General features: G+C 47.4%; 1 protein-coding gene across 6 annotated transcripts in view; it reads right to left on the bottom strand.

The window, feature by feature from the left end:
* Window positions 1–23,691, bottom strand: part of PPP2R5C (protein phosphatase 2 regulatory subunit B'gamma) — a 133,636-nt gene that overhangs the window by 3,023 nt on the left and 106,922 nt on the right. For 4 of the 6 annotated variants that reach the window (XM_029239337.1, XM_029239332.1, XM_029239336.1 and 1 more), the window contains 6 exons: window positions 21,952–22,060; window positions 20,448–20,501; window positions 14,463–14,633; window positions 12,931–13,058; window positions 12,147–12,248; window positions 9,820–9,892 (listed from right to left, as the gene is read on the bottom strand). In XM_029239337.1, the coding sequence (XP_029095170.1) occupies window positions 9,820–9,892; window positions 12,147–12,248; window positions 12,931–13,058; window positions 14,463–14,633; window positions 20,448–20,501; window positions 21,952–22,060 (637 nt within the window). Of the gene's footprint in view, window positions 1–5,885; window positions 9,296–9,819; window positions 9,893–12,146; window positions 12,249–12,930; window positions 13,059–14,462; window positions 14,634–20,447; window positions 20,502–21,951; window positions 22,061–23,691 lie in introns of those variants that run through there. The other 2 variants (XM_029239335.1, XM_029239333.1) reach the window with 2 other exon arrangements.

Raw genomic sequence — 23,691 nt, 5'->3', positions numbered from 1 at the left:
CACCTAAATCACCTAGACACAACGTATGTACCAGGAAGCTGCCAGTGCATGAGGAACTTTAACCAGAACCATGTCTTCCTTTCTGTTTAGTGTCTCCAGCAAAGGGGAGATTATATTTAAAGAGAAGAAGTTACGTTTGTGGTGGTGGTCAAACACCTACCAGAAGAAAATCTGTATTAAGTCAATCACTTGACAACAGAAAGAACGTATCCCTAACCACTCCTCACAGCACCCAGCTTGCCAACATCGGTGGTACGACATGCAAAGTGTAATTCTCTTTGCGTTAATGAAATAGCCAAGGCCTTGCAGACGCCATATATGAAATAGCCAAGGCCTTGCAGACGCCATATATGAAAAGTGCACACTTTTGCAGAGCTAATGTTTCTTAGGGTTCTTTGCAAATTTATATGACAACCTCAATAATATCAAGGTTTGTAAGGAATTTTCCATGACATCATTTTAGGATTATTTCTAGAACCGTTACTTGAATATTAACGTTCATTTATGGCAAAGGCAGGAATTCTGGTTTTTTCCTCCTGGGAACTAATGTAAGATGCCTTCAGGACAACCCCGCATGTCAGGAGACTGTGGAGGCCCCTCCGTCCCTGAGGGGCTGCCTGTCACGGTCACAGTCCTTGTAAGAGCGGTCTCATCTGTGGAGCGTGTCTGCCTTCGACCAATGCGAAACTCAGAGGGAAATTCTACCCTGAATTTTACGTCCACTCCAGGTGGAGCTGTAAAACAAAGCAAAGCGAAGCAAAACAAAATCAGGCCTTTCCGATACTTGAAATATTTAATAAATGCTGCAACAGGCATTCCAAAGAGAAGAAACATTTCGATAGAAAATGCCTGGAACCAATAAATGCAAGTTGAGAAGGCAAACATGACCCCGGAAGCTTCTGGAAGGACAGAGAGTGTGATGGACCCATCTGAGCCTCTCTGCATAGCCATTTAAAACCAGTTTGTAAAGCAGAGAGCAATTTCACAAGCGACAAGGCGGGAAAAAAATCAGAAAAAGGGGAGGCAGGAGAGTGGGACATCATGCAGACGGTCCCTCTAGACGAGTGACACTGGTGGAGGGATGTGTAGGCCGAGCATGCTGTTGACGGTGGGCAGACAAGACAGACGGACACGCTGCCCCAGACGCCCCTACGGAGGTGCAAGCCGGAGAGAAACGGCCTCTGTCTGCAGCAAAATGGCAACGCTGAAAGGCTAAATCTATACGGTAAATGGGAAAACGACATCGGGGTGGGTCACACAGAAGAGCGCACGTTTTACTACTGAATTTAGGACAGAACTCATCAAAAATCTCTTGAGGGACCAGATTTCTTTGTCTTCACCATCACAAGCTGGAATGACAGGGAAGAAAGGGAAAATACTTCATGTACATAACATTGTCAAGTGATTTTCCTAAATATAAAAGCCTTAAATACACTTCTACGTACTGAGTAAGGAATACCTTCACTTCCCACCTTCCGTCTTTCTACACCTTCCTTAACTGCATGGTTGACACTGCTTTCCTCCCGACCGACTGTTAAAAATGAGAATTGTAAAACATTTTAAATGTCTCTGATATAAATGTCATTCACATGAACGTTACTAGTTTATTTTGGAGGTTCTATATAGGGTTACACAATCTTCTCAAAAGAAACCCAAATCATGGATCCGACAGGTAAATAGATAATTGAATTCCTCCACAAAATTCCAACCAAGTACATTCCATTAGCATTAGGGTCTCCTCTGCCGATTCTCCGGCAACACTGTCATTTACCTCACATGCATCCCGAGCCCACATCCGAATCATTTCAAAGAAATGCGGGATTATTTTGATATTTGGGGGAAATTCAATTGACCCATAGAAATCTACAGTAAGTCTTGAAATTGGGTCGTGTTAGTCTTCCAACTTTATTCTTTTTTCAGAGTTATTTCGGCTATTCTAGGTCCTTTGCATTTCCATATGAATTTCAGAATTAACTGGTCCATGTCTTTCAAAAAAAGAAAAGTGCCTGTTGGGATTCTGACTGGATTGCGTTAATTTTGCGGGAGAACTGACGTCTTAATAGCATGGAGTCTTCCAACCCAGGAATGTGATCTGTAGAAATCTAAAGGTTATGGGTAGGGGGATGATTTTTGTAAGAATGTCAATTACACAGAAAACTCAGTCATACGGTCTAATTTCAAAAGTCATAAAAACAAACCAGCAAACTGAAAGAGCTCTCCAAGCAACGTCTTGTCTACACGTGGTGTCTCAGAACTAATGAGGAGATGACTACAGAGGCTGCTTCCTTCATAACTCCTGCAGGGAAGGAGGGAGACACGCCCTGCTCCAAGGGCCGCTGGAAGATCGGCCACCACGGAGATACTAGAGCGGACTTTCAAAGGCAGTCTTACTCAAGATGAGAATATGCTATTTTAATTTGCGTTCCTTCATCTCCTACAGAGTAGGCCCTAAATCAGAAACCACAGGTCCATAGATTATGTAATTATGTAATACGTTCATTACATTTTGGGCATAGCTTATTCTTTTCCTAGCTTTAATGATCAAGTCCAAGGATGTACCTACCAAAAAGAAAAATCCTCCAACCCTAAAAATATTTAATGTGTAAAGACGGGCTTGTTAGACATCAGTTTCCTTTTCTACGTTGTACGGCCCGAGTGACCTAAAGACTAATATGTGGTCACAAACCCACGGGCAGGCTTGCTGGTAGCAGGGACCCTGATTTTGATTTCCTCTGACCGCCTTCAGTAACGAGGCCAGTGTTCACGTCTTTTAGCCCACCTGAAGCCAAAACATCAAAATGGTAATCAAAGAGGTGCCCTCAAATTCCTTTCCAAGTTTAAAAAAAAAATTAAGAAGTAGGAAAATTAACACCCCAGAGAGAGAGGGAAAGATAAGGATTTTCACGTTTTTTATTCAATCTGTTCACTGCTAAGAATATTGGGAGGAAATTATGGAATCCAACTGGATGAAGTGAAAAAACGAGTTACTGCTGTTCTTGCACTGTATGTTTCGTGTTTGCGTCCACCTGCTTTTATCTTAACCTAAGGCCAAGAACTAGCCGGGCAGGGAGGGGCGAGGACGGGCCAGTGCGGGTGCTTTACTCTGGAAGCACCAAGGGAAGGGCATCTGGCCTGGCGCTGCCTGGTCGGAAGACGATGCGGCCACGTATGGAATTCCAGATTTTCTAGTAGCCACATCGAAAAAGTGAAAAGCAACCGATGAAATTTATTTTAATAATATTTTAAAAATTTAACCCAGTAGATCCAAAATACTACCATTTCACCATGTTGTCAGCAACAGAAAATTACGGAGGGGATGTTTCTAGGTCCTTTCCTCACGCTAAGCCTGGGAGCTCCCGGGTGTGCTTTGGGCTGCAGCACAGCTCAGAGCCGACGGCCACATGTCACGTGTGCCTCAGGGCCGCCGTGTTGGGCAGTGCAGTCTGCATGGTCTAGAGCCCGTGCTCTTGGTGATGCCTGATCCTGTCTGATCAGGTGGGGAATACAATTTACTTGAGTTAAAAACAAGTAGGTTAAAAAAAAACCCTCTCTGTCTGAGCTCAGAATGACACTATCATCTAGAAACGATCTGCGTTCAGTATAATTTTAGCCTAACTTGTTACTTTTCAGCATTGTAGTGCTGGATGTCTTTAGGAATTCTTAGCTCAAAGGGGATTAAAGTTTCAGAGTCAGAAAGGGCCATATCCCCAAATCCAGTTAGCACTTTATCAACTGCAAGGATTGAGAACAGGAGGTACAATCAGAGACCTACAGCAACTGCGAGGCTCCTTACACGTGGGAACTCCACCCACTACCCTCTTTAAAGCCTAAATCGCAAAGGTTCCCCATTTAGTGATAGGGGCCTTTCTTTGGATCGGTGGTGATCTAAATATGCATCTCCACAAAGTGGAAACAAAACCACTTGAGTGTGGGTATTGCATGGGGGTCCTGACAGAGCCCTGACCCTGGCACAGGCCTGCGAGGCAGCGTGACCCTGCTGTTGAGAGGATGAGGGCTCTGCCTGATGTCCTGGGGCCCGGGGGCCGGCAGTAACTGTGGAGAAGTAAGAGGGGCGCCTCTGGGCCAGAGCAGAAGTCGCAGGGGGGCAGAGGGCGCGGGGGGGGAAGACATCACCGCAAACCTTTGAGTCTTTGCTCTCGTTAACATTTGACTGCAGTGAAGAATTGGGATTATTACTGTTAAAGTAAATGAAGAAAGACATTTCAGGCACATACTTAATCCTTAAAAACTGTTTCTACTAATTTGATCTAAGATATATGGATGAAAGGTTTCCTGTAAGATTACCACCATGGAATTTTTCACTTTAGCTTATACACAGGAGGCACTGCTATCACGTCACTAAAATCACAGGCACGTCTCTTAGGAGCGCCCCCAGCTTAGCTCTGCACACTTTTGCCTGGCGAGCCTCTTCATTCACTGTCTTTCTCAGCATCTACGCGTCTTCCAGTAAAGGCCCATCTGTCTCCACTGCCACCGGAAGGCTCATGGCGCTCGCCTGACTACACACTGCGCACTGCAACGCAAAGCGCGGAGTCACTCTCCGTCAGGTCAGCGCTCAGGGCTCGGCTCCAGGGCTCCTGGCCCAGGCCACCCCCCGCGGCCCCTCCTGAAGGGAGCCCACGTGCAGGGAAGTGGTCCCTGCCCGGCCTACACCTGCAGCGCCTGGGCCCCGGGCGTCGCCTCACTCCAGACTGTCCCAGCCCCTTGCTGGGCAACGCCCCGCCCTGGAGCCTCCAGCCTGCTGACTCCCCGTGTCACGGAAAGCTTCCCGCGGAAACCTCCACCTCCAGCCCCCAACCTCTGCGCACAGACTTGCCCTCCTCTATCTGCCCCCTCGCTCCTGGTCATCTTCTCGGCATTTTCCAGACTCGCCTAAACCCCATCACCGATCACACCCTTTTACGCACAGCCTCTCTGCTCTCCTCCCAAACAACACAACCCCAATCGGTCCCACAGCTCGCACCTCACTCTGCAACCCCATGGGCGGCCCTGCGGGAGGCCCGGTACGCCCACGTGTCAGTGGGGTCCCCTTGGCTCCGCTCCTGTTCCCCACGGGGCGTCCTGGGACTCCACTTTCTTCGGGGATCTGGGCCAAGTCAGGCTCTGCTGTGAGCAGGACGGGTTTCTGACTTTGTTTCCGTGAGTGGGACGTGGGGATGAGATCACTTCGGAGGTGGCTGTGACGGCGCGAGTGAGCTAAGGCACACGGAAGGCCCTGACTGTCCTCAGCATTTGGCGGCCACTCTCTGTGCGTCTGCCGCGAGCTGGGCGCTATTCCAAGCACAGCGTGTGTCTGCTATGATCCCACTTGGCTGACGGGAACACTGAGGTACCTACGCTAACCGCGGGGCCCCAGGCCAGTGAAGGGGGAGCTGGGGTTCCGAGCCACAGCCTCGCACCCCTTCCCCCAGGCCCTGTGCCCGGCTCGTGCCCTCCTGGCCACAGCGAGCCCCTCTGCCTGGGCTGGGGACCCGGCACCCACCCCTACGCCCCCGCCTGGCCCACCACCTCCCTCCTGCCACGTGGGCGAGCGACCAAGAGGGCCGCTCAGCTCTCAGCAGCCCCTCCTGCCCCCGACCCCTCGGCTCACCCCCGCGGCTCTGGGCCTCGCCTCTCCGACGGGACGCCGGGCACCAGGCTGTGGGTGACCGCTCTGTGGCCACGCGGGGGCCACGGTCATCCCTGAAGCTGCCCCACCCTGCCTGTGGTGCCGGCCGCCCCCCGCTCCTCTGTCACTGCTGGGAAGACAGTCTGTACTGTCTTCCCAGTCTGTACTCACAGTCTGTACTCACGCCCCGAGGGTCTCGCTGCCCCTCGCCCGCGCCCCCCCCGATCCCCCCACCGGCCCCCGTGGCTGCCTGGCCCAGCCTCTCCACCACCCTGGGAAACGCGCCGCTTCCTCGCGGGAGCCACACCCTTGGCTCTGTTTCCTCCACCCAATGGGCACCCAGGCCCCCGCGGCGCGCTATGCCTGCCGACCCCCCGTCAGCCCCGTCCAGCAGCGGCATCTCCACGTTTCCCCAGGAGCCCCCGAGTGTCCGGAAGAGCTTCCTGAGCGCAAGCCTGCCGAGGCTACTAGCTCTGGATGACACTGTGACACCTGCACACTGTTTGGGGCATAAAATCCACGGGTCCTGACCCCTCTCCAGCTTTGTCCCTGACACAGATCACACCCACCCTCCCCCATGAGTGATGCTCCGTCTATGAGCAGCTCGGTTTCCCAGTCGCCCCTTCCCCTGCCTTGAGCCCCCTCCAGGGCGCCCAGCACTCTTGGGGGCTAAGGTCCTGGTGCCGTGGGGACGCCTCGCCGTGGCCACCCTACCCTCCAGCCTTCCTTTACGTGTCTCTAAAGGCGCGACCAGGCCTCTCGCCAGCATCGCCAGCACAACCCCCAGCGTGTGCTATCATCCGACCGCCCGGACTGGATTCTCTTTGCTTCCATCCTGGCTCCCCTCCTTGACACCTGGGGTCGTGTCTCATTCTCATTTTTGTATCCTGGGAAAGCGCATTTGGGACACGCAGCTGGCACCCATCTGCCCAGAGAGGTGGTGACCTGCTGGGAGCAGGGAGCTGGGGTCTGCACGGCGCCTTGCCCCCTGGGGCTCAGCTGGGCGGGGCAGGCAGAACAGAGACACTGCAGTGCTCGGGCGGTGGTGCGGGGATCTTCAGCTTCGGCCACACCAAGAGGACACCAGCGCTCTACACGGACCCTGCCAGCGGCCGTGCCTAGAGCAGTGCGGGCTCCGAGGCCCTGCTGGGGCTCAGGGCAAGGAAAAGTACGCACAAGGATGCTACAAAATGCATATAGGAAATCGATGTCACTAGCAGGCTCGGGGGCAGAGGATTCTCACTAGGAATAAAAACCTTCCCGAAGCTGAAGTTCTTGACAGGTGAAATAAGGAAGGCACATTTCCCCAGAGAGGCTCATCTCCCAAAGGAAAGGCAGGCAACCAGACTCTGTGCCCCGGGCCTCCTATGGCCTCGTCTTGTCATTGCAAAGGGGCAGAAACACTGAGCCAGAGCCACACTTAAAATTCACAGAAGTGCCTTGTCTTCATTTCACATGATCCCCACAAAAGGGAGACAGGAGTAAAACTGTTATATGGCCTCTTTTGGTGGACTAGGAAAAGCATATTTATGTTAGAAATCTTCACTACGTTAGAAATCTTCACTATTAAAATCTTCACTTTAAAAAAATTAAATCACATTAAACATTAAATAAAAAAATTAAATCACATTTTTTAATCACATGAAAAAATTATACCGCCACAACTGCTAAAACAGACACAACCCAAATCCTGAAGGACCACAGCTTTCCAAATCCCAACCGGCCTACACGGGGACCTGCTTTCACATCTCCAAGCAGACGAAAAGACTTAGCCTGTGAAAACACAAGGGTCAGCATCAGGAAGACTTGTAGGTACACGCCAGTGAACAGAGTGAGGGATTGGGAACCCACCTAAAATAAGGAAGCTATTAAATCATTTCTCAAAACGGCAGATTTGAGATGGGGAATCGGGCTTCAAAAACCCACCTACGTGTTTTCGTTACGGAAGTGGCACGCAAGCTGTATTACCCACAACACGATTTACTTTTTGCTGCTGTTGTAAATGGCAAGCAACGACTACAATTTAGAAAGGACTCGAGAGAGAGTGAACAGCGGGTACCAAGGCCCTCATTTCCACTTGGAGACATTAGCCCACGAAGTACTTTCCGTTTCAGACACTGCTCGGTGGACTGGAGCATGCGGACAGGACCTGCTGGGGTGTGGTCACAGACGGTTTTCACACGCAGACGCGAGCAGGACGGCGCTCAGGTCAGAGCGCCACAGCACAATGCAGGGGTGAGCGCAGGCAAAGCCCACCGCACTCAGGCTGTTGCCCGAGACATTTTAAAACAGAGCAGCCAAAGGAATAAAAATGTGATGTAAGAACACTTAGGAAAAGTTCAGAAAAAGAGAAATGAGGACAATATATATTTTAGAAGGAACATCTGTTACAGCACAGCAGTGAAACCAGGCCACCTTTGCTAATACAATCACAGCCAGCTCTTCGTTTGTAATGTAAGGCTTTATGAGATTTTCTATGAGATTATTCCTATTTTCCAGGTAAAATAAATAAAATCAGACCCTCTGATCTGTATATACTTTACACGTTTTTCAAGGGTGTTGATCTCAAGGGTGTGTGTGACGGGGTCCTTGACGACCCTGATTGGGACCCGTCTGCCCTCGGCACGGGGCCGTCTGGACAAAGCAAGACGGCCTGGGCCCCGTCGGGCAGGGTCCATCCACCCACACTGCCCCAGACGTATGCTTTTACTGTGTCTTACAACAAACGTCAGTCAGTATTTTAACCTCACGTTCAACATAAATTCTATTCTTAAAAGTACATACCCAGGGGCTTCCCTGGTGGCGCAGTGGTTGAGAGTCCGCCTGCGGATGCGGGGGACGCGGGTTCGTGCCCCGTTCCGGGAAGATCCCACATGCCGCGGAGCGGCTGGGCCCGTGAGCCATGGCCGCTGAGCCTGCGTGTCTGGAGCCTGTGCTCCGCAACCGGAGAGGCCACAACAGTGAGAGGCCCGCGTACCGCAAAAAAAAAAAAAAAAAAAAAGAAGTACATACCCATAGCTATCTACCTAAATTAGCTACTACACAGTTTCACATGCTATTTTCACATAAAATAGCATTTCTGTGTAAGAGCATGGAATAAAAATGGTTAGAAAAACGCCAGTTACTTGTTTCAGGTGGCATCAAGGACATACACTTAAGGATGTCATTCAATTTTCCTATGGTTTGTGTCTTGATCATAGTTTTATCAGAGGGAATACAAGCCAGTATGTTGTTATATAGGTAAAGTACATACTTTTAACTCTGTATTCATGTATCACTTTTTATTAAACATCAGAGAGATTGAAAACCCACATAGCAACTGAGATAATAATGATTTATGCATACCTCTCACCAAAGAAAATAAATAGATAGCTTGTAATCTGGTTCACTGTATTGAACGTTTAAGGATTTTAGGGGTAGCCGAGCAGCTTTCCTCAGAAGGTAAAATCTTTTCTGGGGAGCTAAGGACAGCCTGAGAATCCTTAGTGTGGCAAATGATTTTCAGTGATAATCGGACAGGCACATAGCATCAGAAAGAACGTCTGTCGGGACAGGGCTCCAACCCCCAGCCCCCGGGGGTCAGCCCGAGGTAATGCATCGGGGGACACTGCTTCAGTGCTTGCAGTTCCAGAAGACACGTCATTGGCGCCCACCTGCCAGGGCGTGCTGGGATGGGAGAAAGGATTAGCGGCTAAGATGACGGAAGTCGGTCAACTTTTAACAAGAAAGGCTCAGCCTGCAGAAAACTCATTTTAGGAAAGAGGACATGGACTTCATACTTAATCTATTTCAAATCTAATTTCTTTTCCTTTAGAATTAATTTGATATTAAAAAGAAAGGAAAATATTGTTTGAACTACAGCATCTATGACATTTGAGAAAGCAAATTACAATCTTGGCCCAAAACAGAGCTTGTATCCTGACTTTCTTTTTACCACAGTATATTCATAAGGTTCATATCTTATTTTAAAAGCATAATAATAAAAAAAATGTCAATTCTGTGGTAAAAACCTTTGTGGGGCAAAATAAGTACTTGTACAAAGTTGAAAAGTATTTTTATTACAGATATTCTCATATACAGTGTTAGTGAAATTGATTTCCCTCCCCTCTCACGATGAATCCACACTCCTATCTCATAAAAACATTCAAGTTACACCCTAGACGTTTTCATGTTACTCTCTTTTTTAGTACCTGGGGGTTTGCTTTGGCTAGGTTTTCTATTTTAACCCACGCTTCTTCTCGTTCTTTCATTTTTAGCTTCTCTCTGAAAAATAGTAAAATGTCATTGGTGTTAGAGAAAAGAATCAAATTCAAGAGAGAAAACGTTAAGGGGGAACGTGGCCAGCAACACAACACCTATTCCCCTTTGTCACTGTCTGGTATTATTCCACGTACGTCACAGTGGTGACCACAAGGTACATAATGGGAAAAAAAAAGAAACTGGGCTTAGAGGAAAAGAGTTAAAAATATAAATACACCAACATTTTAACATGTCTAAGAATTTAAGCTCTTAGAAACACTTGCACAAGCACATCTATGTCTCCTTCCTTCCCCTTGTTTTGTCGCTTCATCACAGGACATGTATGATTTTGGTGAGAAGCTTACGTACCCATGAAAAGTGAGACCACACCTTCGTGTGAAGGAACCAGGTGAAGACGTCCTTACAGAGGCACAGCCTGTAGATCCGCACCAACAAGGCGTATGGCCTTCAGTACATTACTTACCATGGGACCAACGCTTTTTTTCTTAATCTAGTAAATGTGCTACATGATCTTTAAGGTCCCTTTCAGAAATGTGATGTTCCATGAAAGAGGATGTGCCGTTAGAAAAGCCCCGATGTTCACATATTTCACACCTGAACACTGCGTTCAGCTGAGGCAGGAATGGGCCGGGCAGCCTGAAGACTTAAAGAGCCCACAGCCGGTTCCCTGTGCCCCTTCCTGCTTCATCTGTCATTGTCCCTCACACACTATGTCTTACTCATTTGTATTTTGCTGTCTTTCTCTTTCCACACCACCCAGAATGTAAACTCCGTAAGGGCAAAGGTTTTTGTTTGTTTTATTCACTGCTGTGTTGCCAGAACCCGTAACAGGGCCTTGCACATAGGTAAACACATACTGTCTAAGGAAAGAACGTGGCACTTTTTGTTATATATGTACTGTAATTTGAATTACATTCATTCAAAGTCTATCTACCTCGGCTCCAAGTGACAAAGAATCAGATCTGCTCACAGTCCACACCTGACTCTGAAGACGTGATTTTGATAATTAATTATCATACTGTTACGAGCACAGCCTAGGGACAGAGTCATCTAGCCCAGCGGTCCCCAACATCTTTGGCGCCAGGGGCCGGATTCGTGGAAGACAATTTTCCCATGGACTTGGGGGTCGGGGGGGGATGGTTCAGCTGGGAATGTGAGCGATTGGGAGCGGTGGGGAGCGATAGGGAGCGGTGGGGAGCGATGGGGAGAGATGGGGAGTGGCAGGGAGTGGTGGGGAGTGGTGGGGAGAGATGGGGAGCGGTGGTGAGTGGTGGGGAGAGATGGGGAGTGGTGGGGAGCGATGGGGAGTGGCAGGGAGCAATGGGGAGAGATGGGGAGCAGCGGGGAGCGATGGGGAGCAGTGGGGAGAGATGGGGAGCGGCGGGGAGTGGTGGGGAGCGGTGGGGAGCGATGGGGAGTGATGGGGAGCGGTGGGGAGCAGTGGGGAGAGATGGGGAGCCGCTGGGAGCGGCAGGGAGTGGTGGGGAGCGGTGGGGAGCAATGGGGAGTGGCAGAGGAAGCTCCTCTCGCCCTCTGCTCACCTCCTGCTGTGCGGCCTGGTTCCTAACCGGGGTTGGGGACCCCTGTTCTAGCCTGTCCCCGGACAGATGTGGGTTCTGCAGTCCTCACAGCATGAGAGCAGGGACCTGATTTTGTGAGGGACTCTGGCACTAGATTCCAGAGAACACCCGAATTTATGGAGATCAACAAATTAGAATAAAGCTATGCTGGATGAAGATTCCTGCTCTTTCATATAAACCTTACAGGATACAGTTCAAATTCCTGCCTGACAAATATGAAAAATTACTACACATTATTGCCTTTAAGTGTCCCCTGAGAAAAGCAAAGACCCTGAAAGTTAAATTCGTGACTATACATGCACTTTCTGCAATGATTAAACTAGTAGTGTAACGGAGAGAACAGCTAACATTTTTTTTTTTTTCTTCCTGGCTGCACTGTGTGGCTTGCAGGGTCTTAGTTCTCCGACCAGGGATTGAACCTGGGGCCACTGCAGTGAAAGTGCTGAGTCCTAACCACTGGACTGCCACGGAATTCCCAGAGAATAGCTAACTTTAAACATGTTTTCTTTGAAAATAAGTTATCATAACAAAGTTTTAATTTGCTTTTCAAGTACAAAAGGGCTGATTTTGCTTTAAAGTGAAGAGTAACTTTTTAGGTCAAACTAACGGAAGAGGTTTGTTTAGGATTAAGGAAAAAAAAATCCTTGAAAGAATAACTTCTGAAAGGAGCAACTTACTTCAGTTTCTCTGCTTTAAACTGCTGGGTGCAGTCATCAAATAGTTTTTGGTTCATCTCCATGAAGAGTTTCAGCGCGTTGTATATCAAGCCATGTATCGTCCTGTAACGAAAGCTTCGTGTTGAAACTCAGAATGCTTCATCTCTTTTGATCTGTCTCCCTTCCCTCCTCCACCACAGACTATTTCCTCTCCCAACTTATCAGCCCATTTCAGTGGCCCACATTTCACAAGTACCAGTTCAGCAGAGACAATGACATGGATGACACGGCATCCATACTGACTGCTAAGGTCTCGGGAGATGACCGCTGAGTAACTCAGTCTGTTCACCCTCATCAAGTGAGAGAACAAAGGAGAGAAGCAGGGGCAGGTGTCAAGATTCCTAGTGGTGTTTAGGTTACCTGCTCTTCTCTCTGGCTCCCCAGGGTGAGTGCCAGCAGGGCTCTGGGGCCCCCGCGTGTGGGGTGGCCACTGTGCCCCTGCAGGGACTGAGCCCTGAGGTTGTGACAATCTTTAACTGTTCCGGAGGGAACTTAAGAGGCGGCCCGGAAGATGCTGCTCCCGACTCCACCCGGGATGAGATGGGGGGTGGGGAGTGAGGCAATACGCCCTACGTGGGCTCGGCACGGGGATAAGGACGTGAACGGAAGGCCAAGACACAGCCCACAAAGAGGTCAGCATCTTGTTTTTTAACTGATAGACTTGGATTCAGTCATGATTGAAGTATCAGCAAAATATGCAAAATTAAAAAATGGCCATTTCTGACGGCAGCCAGCTCTCTCTTACTTGTTCCAGTGGGTCTTTGAGTTGCGGTACAAGGATGGAAACATGATGGGCAGAATCTTTGCTGCATTGTCACTGATGAGACTCATGATGTACTCGTTATTCCAGTAATACAGCGCTCGCTCTGCCACCTGAAAGACGGAGGGCATGACTGCTGTTTGATGATCAAAGTGTTCTATTACATATGTAAATAGCAAAATGAATTATACTGGATTGGAAAATTATTATTTCTACGAATTAAAATACTCTACAGACTGTAATCCTGAAGAGCCTTCAACACAGAGGCAGATGGTTTCCTGTCTGTCAAGATCACTGTCACTCATTTTTTCATGAGTTCAATGAACATTTCTGCTAGACATGGGCTAGATGCCGAGGAGACAAGTCAAACGAGTTCATTTTACCTATCCGTCAGCCACCCACCGCCCATCTACTACGCGTCTACACCACGGGCAGTGCCGTCTGGCACTGAGGACTCTGCAGTGAACCAGGTGAGGCAGAAATCCTTGCTTTCGTGGAGCTTACGTTCTATGGGGGTAAACAAACGATGGGCGAATTGTCTGACTTACTAGAAGTGTTAAGTCATGTGGCGAACAGCAGCAGGGGACGGGAGGGAGTGCTGGCGTGTGTGCGGAAACGTGGCTTCCGCTTAAAATGGGTGGTGGCGGAGCCTGTCCCTGCAGAGGCACTTGAGGGAGGGGATGTGAGATGACAGCAGGGAGGGCAGCAAGGGAACACGGGAGGGGCGGAGGCCACCGAGGCGGCCAGTTCTGAAACCGCCGGCAACGCAGACATGGATGTCACCTGGGGCTGTGCGGACACGTCTCCCCTCTCCCGCTGGGCTGTCGACTCCCTGGTGACTGTGAGGTTTTGCTCCCATTGTGCCTAGATTTCTACCCTGTTCACGATGAGTTCACAACAAATACCGTCTCAACGATACAAAAGGATGGGGTCCCCAATATGTTAAAAGGAGGCAGACAGGCTGGAAAAGCCACTGGGGATGATGACCTTTGAAAGGGGCTTGGAAGGTGTGAGGAGGAAATCAGGAAAAGTGGGAAGTGGCATGACCGAGGCACCTCTCACACAGGAGTGTGGAAGGTACAAAAATCAGAACCATTACTGCTTTTTAAAGGGTAAAGGGACACAAACTCGTATATGTCAGAAATGAAGAGCTTATGGAGGGAGGGAACGCAAAGCTAAACAGTTTTATCTTCTCCGTGAGCATCGATCACTCAAGTTGTGGAGAATAAGGTTGTGTGCGTTTGGGAACCCAGTGAACAGAGAGCCAGAGGTCGTTTACAGAGAAGCTGTCTTTAATTACTCTTATGGAGAAACACGTTTTCAGTGACAAGGGGGGACGAGGTGCTAGAGTGTATTTTGTAGAGCTGAAGCCTCAGGATCTTACTCTGAATTCACTGAAGCAAAAGCTTGAATATTACCTTCAAATTACCCGAGAAGCAAAACATGACCAGCTACACACCGCGACCTACCGGCTCCAAAGGGAAGTGACACGAGCCCACCGTCTCCGGGCCGCATACCTGAAAGTGGGGACTGGAGACACACTTGGCTAACTGCCGGAAGAGAGGCTCCATGATCTTCACAAACTCTGATGGTTCAATGACGTCTAGAATCTCTTCTAGTTCATTTAGGAACATGACTTCTTTTGGGCTGTGAGTCTTTGGCCAGTACTTGAGAAGTGCCATCACCACCTACGGAAGAGACAACACACAGTGTGACGCCCTCTGTTTCTTCAGTAAGGTGTCCCCTCTGCAAAGCCACAAGATGAGGTGGTGCTTTTTTCCTTGTAGAAGGAACAGTGATTCAGTAAATCAGAATGTAGGTTTTTTATAATTAGAGAGGTAGGTCTAATTTTATATACTTCAGAATCACAGTTTTAATTTATGTGAACCACTCTGATTAACTACCATCTCAGTAAGAGTCAGATCCTTAAAAAAAAAAAAAAAAAAAAAAGAGGCAGGTAGGAGAGTTCAGAGAGAACAAGACCAGTGAAGAAACACAGAGCATGTGAATTCACATATATTATAGCTTAGTGTGGAGACATATACACAGAGGCACAATCGGTTTCTCTCTCAAATTAACTGTTCATATATATTTGTACACAAACATACATACATAGTGTGTGTACACAGTGTTTTCAGTCATGCTAAAACACATCGGAAAGAGAGATGTCAAGCACTGATGTTAGCAAGCCCCCTGTGTGTGGCCACGGGCTGGTGCCCACCCCTCGGTGCCCCACAGCCCTCATCAAAGTCTGGGGGCACGAAGACCCTCGCCCTGGGGCTGCTGAGAAGACTTTATTACTAGACCCACGCAAGTGCCGGAGAAGTTGCTGGCCGCAGCGAATGGGCGGCAGCCTGGCCTTGGCTGGGGCCCCACCCGGAGCAAGCCGCTCCCTGCGAGGCACGTCCAGTCGGGCGGCGGCAGCCTCCCGGTTGGTGAGTGCTGGGCACTGTGTTCCCTGCCCACCAGACAGGCAGCTTCTGCCGGGCAACCGTTCTGTTACCGTGTTCCTGCAGTTCTCAAATTTCCTACCAGTAAAGGTTCTTCACCCCAAATGTCAGATTTGGGGTGCAGATTAACGACACCCCTGAGAGTTTAGCTGCCTAAAACAGTACAGTGATCCAAAACACTGACGTTCGCATATGTAGAGCACGTCCACGTACTTGCACACCTGACTGTGCAACTGCAACCTGCTACTTAAAGCAGTTGTTTAGCCTTATCACAGCGATTTCTGGACCCGTCATCCCGGCCCCCGGCCTCAGGACTGCTGTGAACATCACTGCAAGTGCTCACGCTTTCGGATTGGTGGTGGTTTCCATTCACTAGTCATTTCTGGCTCTGCAGATCATGCCAGCTGTGCTCACAGGCCAGCCTGTGAGTCCTCACCGCGGTTAAAAACAAGGGGCTTTTCAACAACATTCATTTAGGAATGATTCTATTTGATGCTTTTGACCTTCAGGCTCCTGGATTATCTTTTATATTTTTACACTTTATAAAACTCCAAAATTTACTTTAAAAGTGCTCCCAGTTTTGAAGTCTGACGTAAAAATTTATGACACAACTGTCTTTAAAGAGAGATTATTGGACTTCCCTGGTGGCGCAGTGGTTAAGAATCCGCCTGCCAAAGCAGGAGACACGGGTTCGAGCCCTGGTCCGGGAAGATCCCACATGCCGCGGAGCAGCTAAGCCCGTGCGCCACAGCTACTGAGCCTGCGCTCTAGAGCCCGCGAGCCACAACTACTGAGCCCGCGCGCTGCAACTACTGAAGTCCACGCGCCTAGAGCCTGTGCTCTGCAACAAGAGAAGCCACCGCCACGAGAAGCCTGCGCACCGCAACGCAGAGTAGCCTCCGCTCAGCGTGACTAGAGAAAGCCCACGAGCAGCAACAAAGACCCAACGCAGCCAAAAAATAAATTAATTAATTAAAAGAAATAGAGATTATTTTTTAAAATGCATCATTTAATGATTTTCCTATTTTTTGCTCAAAACCATTTACCAGATGTTTGGGTACCTACTATACTCTGTGTATTGGCATCACTTTTAAGAACACAGCAGATGCAAATCATGTCACAAATCCACCATTCCTTGTCATTTGGCAAATGGAATTTTATTAGGAGAAATACATTAAGCTGTGAACTACAGGACACAATTGATTTAGCTGTTCGATGTCTCTGGAAAAGGTATTATTTCTGGAATCAGAGGTATATGCTGGACTTACTTTTCGCACTATTTGGAATGACGTATGACCAATACCCAACGTTTCAGCTGCTTCCGAGGGTGCCTGCGTTTTGCAGAGTGGGAGTCCGCTCGGGGAATGCTACTCTGAGCCAACAATGGCTGCTTGCTGCTGGGCGCACTTCAGGATTGAGCTTTCCTGGGGAAACCCAATGGGCGGCCTGCTGCCGGGGCGGGGGGGAGGGGGTGGCTAGGGAAGGCAGGCGAGCCTGGCGTCCCAAGGAGCCCCTCTCCTGTCCTGCAACACCAGGGAAAAAGGCCACAGAGTAAAACTCAATCAGCCTCAAGAGACAGGTGGGTGGAAAAGTGTTCGGCCTGCCCAGAAAGCCCTTGGGCACTGTACAAAGTTTACAAATAAAAATATTAGTTACAGGTTACAGACAGGAGCAACAAACGTCTTTTAAACGGATCAGACTTTAAAAATTCCTGAGCCTGGACACACACAGACTTCGGGGTGCCACAGGTGCAGGACCATGAGACGCACACGTATGCCGACTGCCCTTCCCAGCACCTTCACGAGAGTTTACACCTTCATCTAATTACCTATGTGCTTTCGACGCTGAAGTAAGACAAAATGGGCTTTGTGTTGTCATAATACACGAAGTTTCAAAGGAAGGAATTTACTGAGGCGAGGCTCTGAGCATTTTTAATGTGCAGAAAATTCATCTGCCTTCTGTAATCCAGAGTGCAATTATGTTACCTCTGCTGCAGGAGATCAAGAGATGAAGTGGTTCTGGGTGGAAATATTGGGGACTGGGCGTAGGGGGCTTGAGGTAGCCTTGTGCTCGTGCCGAGTCAGAGTTTTCTATCTACCATTTAAGATGGAAGGACCCCACCGAAGCCAGCACATCGTCTCCTGCCTTCTTGCAGCCAAGTGCAGTTAAAAGCCCTCACTCCTGTGAGGCTGTATTAGCGTTATTAGTGGGAATTTATAAACTTTATCAGTTTTCACATTACTTTCAGGTGGAAGACAGTAGAGGGTGGGATGCGCACGCTGAGTCTTGCTGGAGCAGGATTAGGACCAGGCTCTGACAGATGGGGCCGGGGGACCGGGACCTGCAGGGAGTGGGCTCGGGGGGGGGGGACCCTTAGGCCGTGAGAAATGTGGGGTAACATTCGGTGAATTCTTTAGCCACTAGAGAGTATGAGAAACATGCACCAAGAAAAATCATCGCAGAAAACTGCACACTCTTTCTCTCCTTATTTTTGAAGAAGGAAAAGGGCAGGGTATGTGTTAGGATTTCTTCACATGGTACTTTAGTTTGGAGAAGACCATCAAACACAGATAGGAATAAGGATGTGTCACCAATGAAGAAAAATATTAAAGAGGGCTTTTTAAATTATCAGTGCCATCTCATTTTTCTTTCCCTATCTGAACATGTCTTCAGTTTAGCAGGAGGATAAAATAACACATCCTCACCCTAAGTTGGAGTAAATACTTTGTGTGATACTGAAGTCTGATAAGATTTGGTACATTTTCTTGGGGGCTTCCAGAATGTTGGACAGAGTTGAGGCAGAGGTGCGAGGAGACCCCAGGGATGGGGTACAGGGATGGGTCACTCTGAAAGGGGCTGCAGAGCAGGGCAGCCTCCGTCACCTCCACAGGCAGCATCTGAGGGATGTGACCAGGGGCTTTTCCTGAATTTTGGGGTGCGATGGGGGAGGCTACACATAGAATTTAAAATCTTAAAAAGAAAGGAGAGATCAGAAGCAGTTTAATTCAAGAATACAGTATTAAGAATCTCTATTTTTTTTAACTATAAAAATTAAAATTTCACAAGACACCTGTGAAAGACCACTAAAGGGACAGGAAAGACTCAGGAATTACAATATTTACCTTTTCTGGTCCAATAGTGACTTTTAAAAGAGTGTTCAAATGTTTAAACTAGCATCTAATACTTCTTGCTTTGTTACTCAATAGTAAAAACAACCCAGTTAAAAAATGGGCAATGAATTTAAAGATATTTCTCCAAAGAAGAAACACAAATGGCCAACACACGTGTGTAAAGATGCCCAAGGTCACTAGTCATTGGGGAAATGCACATCAAAAAACACTCACTAGGATGGTTACAATAAAAAAGAATGGAAAATAACAAGTGTTGGCGAGGATGTGGATTAACTGGAAGCCTTGTGCACCGCTGATGGGAATGCAAAATGGTGCAGCTACTGTGGAAAATGGTATGGCATTTCCTCAAAACGCTAACCACACAGAATCACCATATGATTCAGCAATCCCGCTACTGGGTATATACCCAAAGTGACTGAAAGCAGGGATTTGCACACACATGTTCATAGTAGTATTATTCACAACAGCCAAAATGTGGAAAACACCCGAATTTCCATTGCTAGATAAATGAATAAACAAAATGTGGTCTAGCCGTACAATGGAATACTATTCAGCCACAACAAGGAATGAATTTCTGGCACACGCAACAAGGTAGGTGAACCTTGAGCAAATTACGCTGAGTGAAATAAGCCAGTTACAGAAGGACAAATCCTGTATGATTCCACTTATGTAAGGTATCTAGAGCAGTCAAATTCACAGAAAGTAGACTCGAGGTTAGCAGGGGGAGGGGGGGAGGGTAAGTGGGGAGTTACTATTTAGTGAAGACAGAGTTTCTGTTTGGGGCAATGATAAAGTTTTAGAAACAGTGGCGACAGGTGCACAACAGTATGAATGTAATGAATGCCACTGAACCGTACACTTACAATAGCAAGTTTTGTTATATAGTATACTTTACCACAGTTGAAAAAGTAATAACCTAATATATCAAAAACCATTGAATCATACATTTTTTAAGTACAGCAAGTTATTAAACAAATACCTTTGATTTTTCTGATTTTTGTCCTGGAACAGGAAGAAACACCAAATGCGGAGGACTAAAGCTCCAAATTGCAAAGGTGCAAGATGGTTGGTGAGAAGTAAACAAAAGTAATTGTATACCATCATATGAAAAGCGGGTCACATACAGAACAAAATTTGTTCCTGTACTATATCTACTAATTTAAATCATGATGCTAATAATTATCAAATTACTACTAAGTATTTTCTAAGGATATATTATGTGTAGAGGACTATATTCTAGGCTATATTCTAATTCCTGATTGGGTCCACAAGAAATATAAAACCTAGGTCTACCGTATGAATCATACATTTTAAGTGGGTGAGCTGTATGGCATGTGAATTACATCTCAATAAAGCTGATAAAAAAGTGTATTCAAATGCTTCAACTGGCACCTGACACACCGGACTTAGTGAATCTTGGCTACAATAGCCTTTTTATTTTTAATAAAGATAAAATGCCAAGAAACTTAGAAATCTAAACACTGACCAGTAGCAATCTAACGTTCATTTATGATCCAGTGACCATAAAATAGTGACACTATAACTTGAAAAGAATTTTCAAGACAGTACAATCTCTTTAGTACAAGCATGTTGAATCCTTGCTACAATTCCTCTGACTGAAGTCAGTGACCTATGCTGTTAAACCAAGCGACGTGGGGGTATTACACCGCACATGACTTAGAAGGATGCCGTTCAGAGTAAAATGCAATGAGGGAGAAGACGGCCATCTTCTCACATGAACAATCACTTCGACAAGGGAACTTGTAATTAAAATCACTACAGTTTGAAAACTTGTAACACAGGAATGAAATCAGTTTGTGAAGATGAAGAAGCTGTCTTGGTGAAGCAGCCAGACTGCGATACTGACACTTAAGACACACACACTGTATCACAAGGCCCTCACCAGAGAGGGTGTACTTACCGGTTCAGTGAGGGTGCTGTCCTTTTCTAAAAACTGCACTACACAGTATGCCAGCTACAGTAAGAGGAGAAAAAGTATTAATATTCCATTTTAACATGGAAATGCTGTATCACCGTTAGATATCTTCCTGTGGGGAGACAGGGCCGGATGTGATCAGCGCTGTCCCCTGCCCGCAATGTCCCCCACAGCCCTTCTCCTGGGTGGACACAGGCTCTGTCCAGTGGCCCCGCCGGAGGCTCTGGGACGGGCTCTGAGGGAGGGACCCCAGGATCAGTGTGCAACACAGATCAACTGCAAAAGGAACATCAGAAAGCTAAAATAAACCAGGAGACAGTCTTTTAGACCAACATTGACAAGCCAGGCCAGGTTTGGTGGGAGTTTTCTGGTGCCCTTTTTGGAGACTGTAATGGACAAGTAATCTAACTGCTGGGAAAAAGCAAATTAAAATCTGTTTCCATCTTAAATTCCTAAACTATTAATTTCTAATACAGAACAACTAACAAGATAACAAACTGGCTGGATGTAAAGATATTACCAGTCAATAGGAATCAGAGGAAAAAACTCTAAGTAAAAGATTTCCCAGGAAGCCAGTGTCATTAGAATCATCTAAGGATATACCTTCTGATGCCATGAGGCAAACTCCCCGAGGGAGGTCCCGCAGAATGGGGGTTCCTGGTCCTTGGACCCAGACGTGGGGCCCACCCACCCTGCACCCACACTGACGGCGGGTGTCTCCCCAGAACCTTCTGCGCTGCAGTCAGTGTAGCTTACATTCTGCCTGCACGGAACTTGGAATAGTAAGAGTGAAGGAAAACGTAGACTTCCTGGGGAAATGCAGCTGACCAACCAGTTAGAAACCACTTCTGGATCAGGTTTTCAGTTTTCAAAGTTATAAAAACCCCACAGTTTTTTTTTTTTTAAAAAAAACCCTTTTCTTTCTTTCTTTTTTGAAATATATACTTTTTTTTTTTTTTTTTTTTTTATCTACACCTTTTTTTTTTTTTTTTTTTTTGGCCACGCCGCACAGCATGCAGGATCTCAGCTCCCTGACCAGGGATTGAACCCATGCCCCCTGCAGTGGAAGCACGGAGCCCTAACCACTGGACCGCCAGGAAGTCCCCAAACCACTTTTTCTTAAGCCATTTTACTGGCCGTGGACACAGAGGCGTTGTCTTTGAGGTGCTAGGTTTCAATCCCACCACAGGAAGCCTTCCGGAGAGGTCTTCCTTGACCCCTTCATCGCGTGAGCCACTCCCTTCTCAGTGTTTACAACCAATTTTGAAATTCTCCTTTCCTGAGGTTTTTCTGATTTTCTCAAAAGCAATCTCTCTTTACTCCCTTATCCTTTCGCTCATCACCAGCACCCTGACACCCAAGTCAACACTGTGATATAAGAGACAAAACACTCCCAGTTAGAGGCTGGGGCTCAATATCCCGAGTTCACTGATGTCCAAGCAGAGACGGACGAGCTCCGGGCCCACCAACATCACGGAGGAGCCCTTACCTGAGGATGGTAGACGCTCAGAGACTTCACTTTGTGCAAAGGTAATAACACCTTCAATAAGAAAATCTTGTGCTCTTCTTTCAGTGGTAAGGCAAATCCATTAATTATACTGTGAAAACAGAATTTATCCAAAGTTTGAATATTTACAAGTTCCAGATTGAAAAACATAATCTTTCAGTTTTTGTTTTCAGCATGAAAACCAGCAAGCCAACCATGTGTGCCGGATAAAAGGAGGGAGGAGAGTAGCAGAAATTAAAAGATCATTAAACACCTTCAGGGAAGCACAGTCACTTTTATCTTGTAACTACAGGACAATTTAAAAATTCTGAGTGTACAGGGAGCTACCCAGAAGAGCAGGGGTCTCCGGGGGCAAAACCTCCTTCCTCAGGCAGGGCATGAAGACCGGGTAGCAGCTCGGGTGGAACTCCGGCACCTTCCTCCGGCCTTCACCATCTTCAGGAATTCACACTTTCCCAGAGAGACCCTGCCTCACGCGAGTGCTGGCAGAACAGGGTCTGAGTGCGCAAACTGGCGTTGTTTCAAAATCAACGAGAAAGCTGTTCCCTTCCGCAAGGAAAGGGGGTCCCCTGCTCTCAACCTCCAAGCTGAAGCTTTTGTTTGTGACGTCAAGTATTTTATCTATTTGGCTTTATAACGAGGTAGAAGTTCCTGCGAGCTGTAGAAGCAGTTCAAGTGATTTCTAAATTGGTCCCTCTAGAAGCAGTTCAAGCGATTTCTAAATTGGTCCCTCTTTCATGAGCCTGGGGCACACGGGAGCTGCAGGCAGGGTTAACCTGAAGTGGCCTCCGGGATGGTGTGTGCGTTCAAATGAGGGGACAGGAGAGGACCTCTGAGGCCCTTGCGTGCGGTGTGGCAGGCTCTCTGGACACTTTACTCAGTTCACCCCAGCCTTGCAACAACCTCAGACGTGAATATGAGTATATTGCCATTTTATAGATAAGGAAACGGGAGGCGAGAGTGGTTAAGTAAGGCCGGACAGCTAGTACGGGGCACCCACCCAAGCACTCACTACACCCTGCTGGGAGAGAGAATCCCGGGAATGTGTCAGTGTAGAGTTCTCCACGAGGACCGTCATTTGTTTTACGTTATATCTGAAACAGCGAGGAGAGTTGTTTTCAGAAGGGCTGGACCATAGATCTACCAGATGACAACAGTGTTCCTTTGAAAAGCTTACTGTGTTCAGATAGTTCTGGGAATCACTAGATGAGGCACGAGTACAGTTTCTTCCCCGCAGGACTCCTCAAAACCTTTAGCTGCTAACATACACTGAATCCCCAAGTAAGGTGCTGGGGAAGAAGCACTTCCAAGCTTATTCAGCCGTGGAACCCTGAGGAACTCTGTCTGGGGAATCAGTGAGTCAGGAGGTCTGACAGAAAACCTACAGGTCATTGATTTAAAAAAAAAAAAAAAAAAAAAAAAGGATAGCAAGCAAGAACTCTACCTGGATTAAGACGATGAAATTTTGAAATGTTAATTATTTTATAAGTATACATATGAAAAATTTATAAAATCAAAGCAACACATTAGCATTTACTCGATACCCCAAATGTATAATAAATGACCTATTTTTCTTCTAAGTGTCAAATATAAACCTTCTTAATGTAGCTATTTTTAACACTGCTCTTGAGGAAATAATTGAAATTGTGTTCCCATAGTGATGCTCCTGAGGTACATGAAACAGAATCTACGTTTGGAACCATAGGGATGGGAGAGGTTTGT

The sequence above is a fragment of the Monodon monoceros genome, unplaced genomic scaffold, assembly GCF_005190385.1.
Source record: "Monodon monoceros isolate NGI ecotype Baffin Bay Population unplaced genomic scaffold, NGI_Narwhal_1 Super_Scaffold_21, whole genome shotgun sequence".
Lineage (NCBI taxonomy): Eukaryota > Metazoa > Chordata > Mammalia > Artiodactyla > Monodontidae > Monodon > Monodon monoceros.
This window is presented reverse-complemented; position numbering and strand designations above follow the sequence as displayed.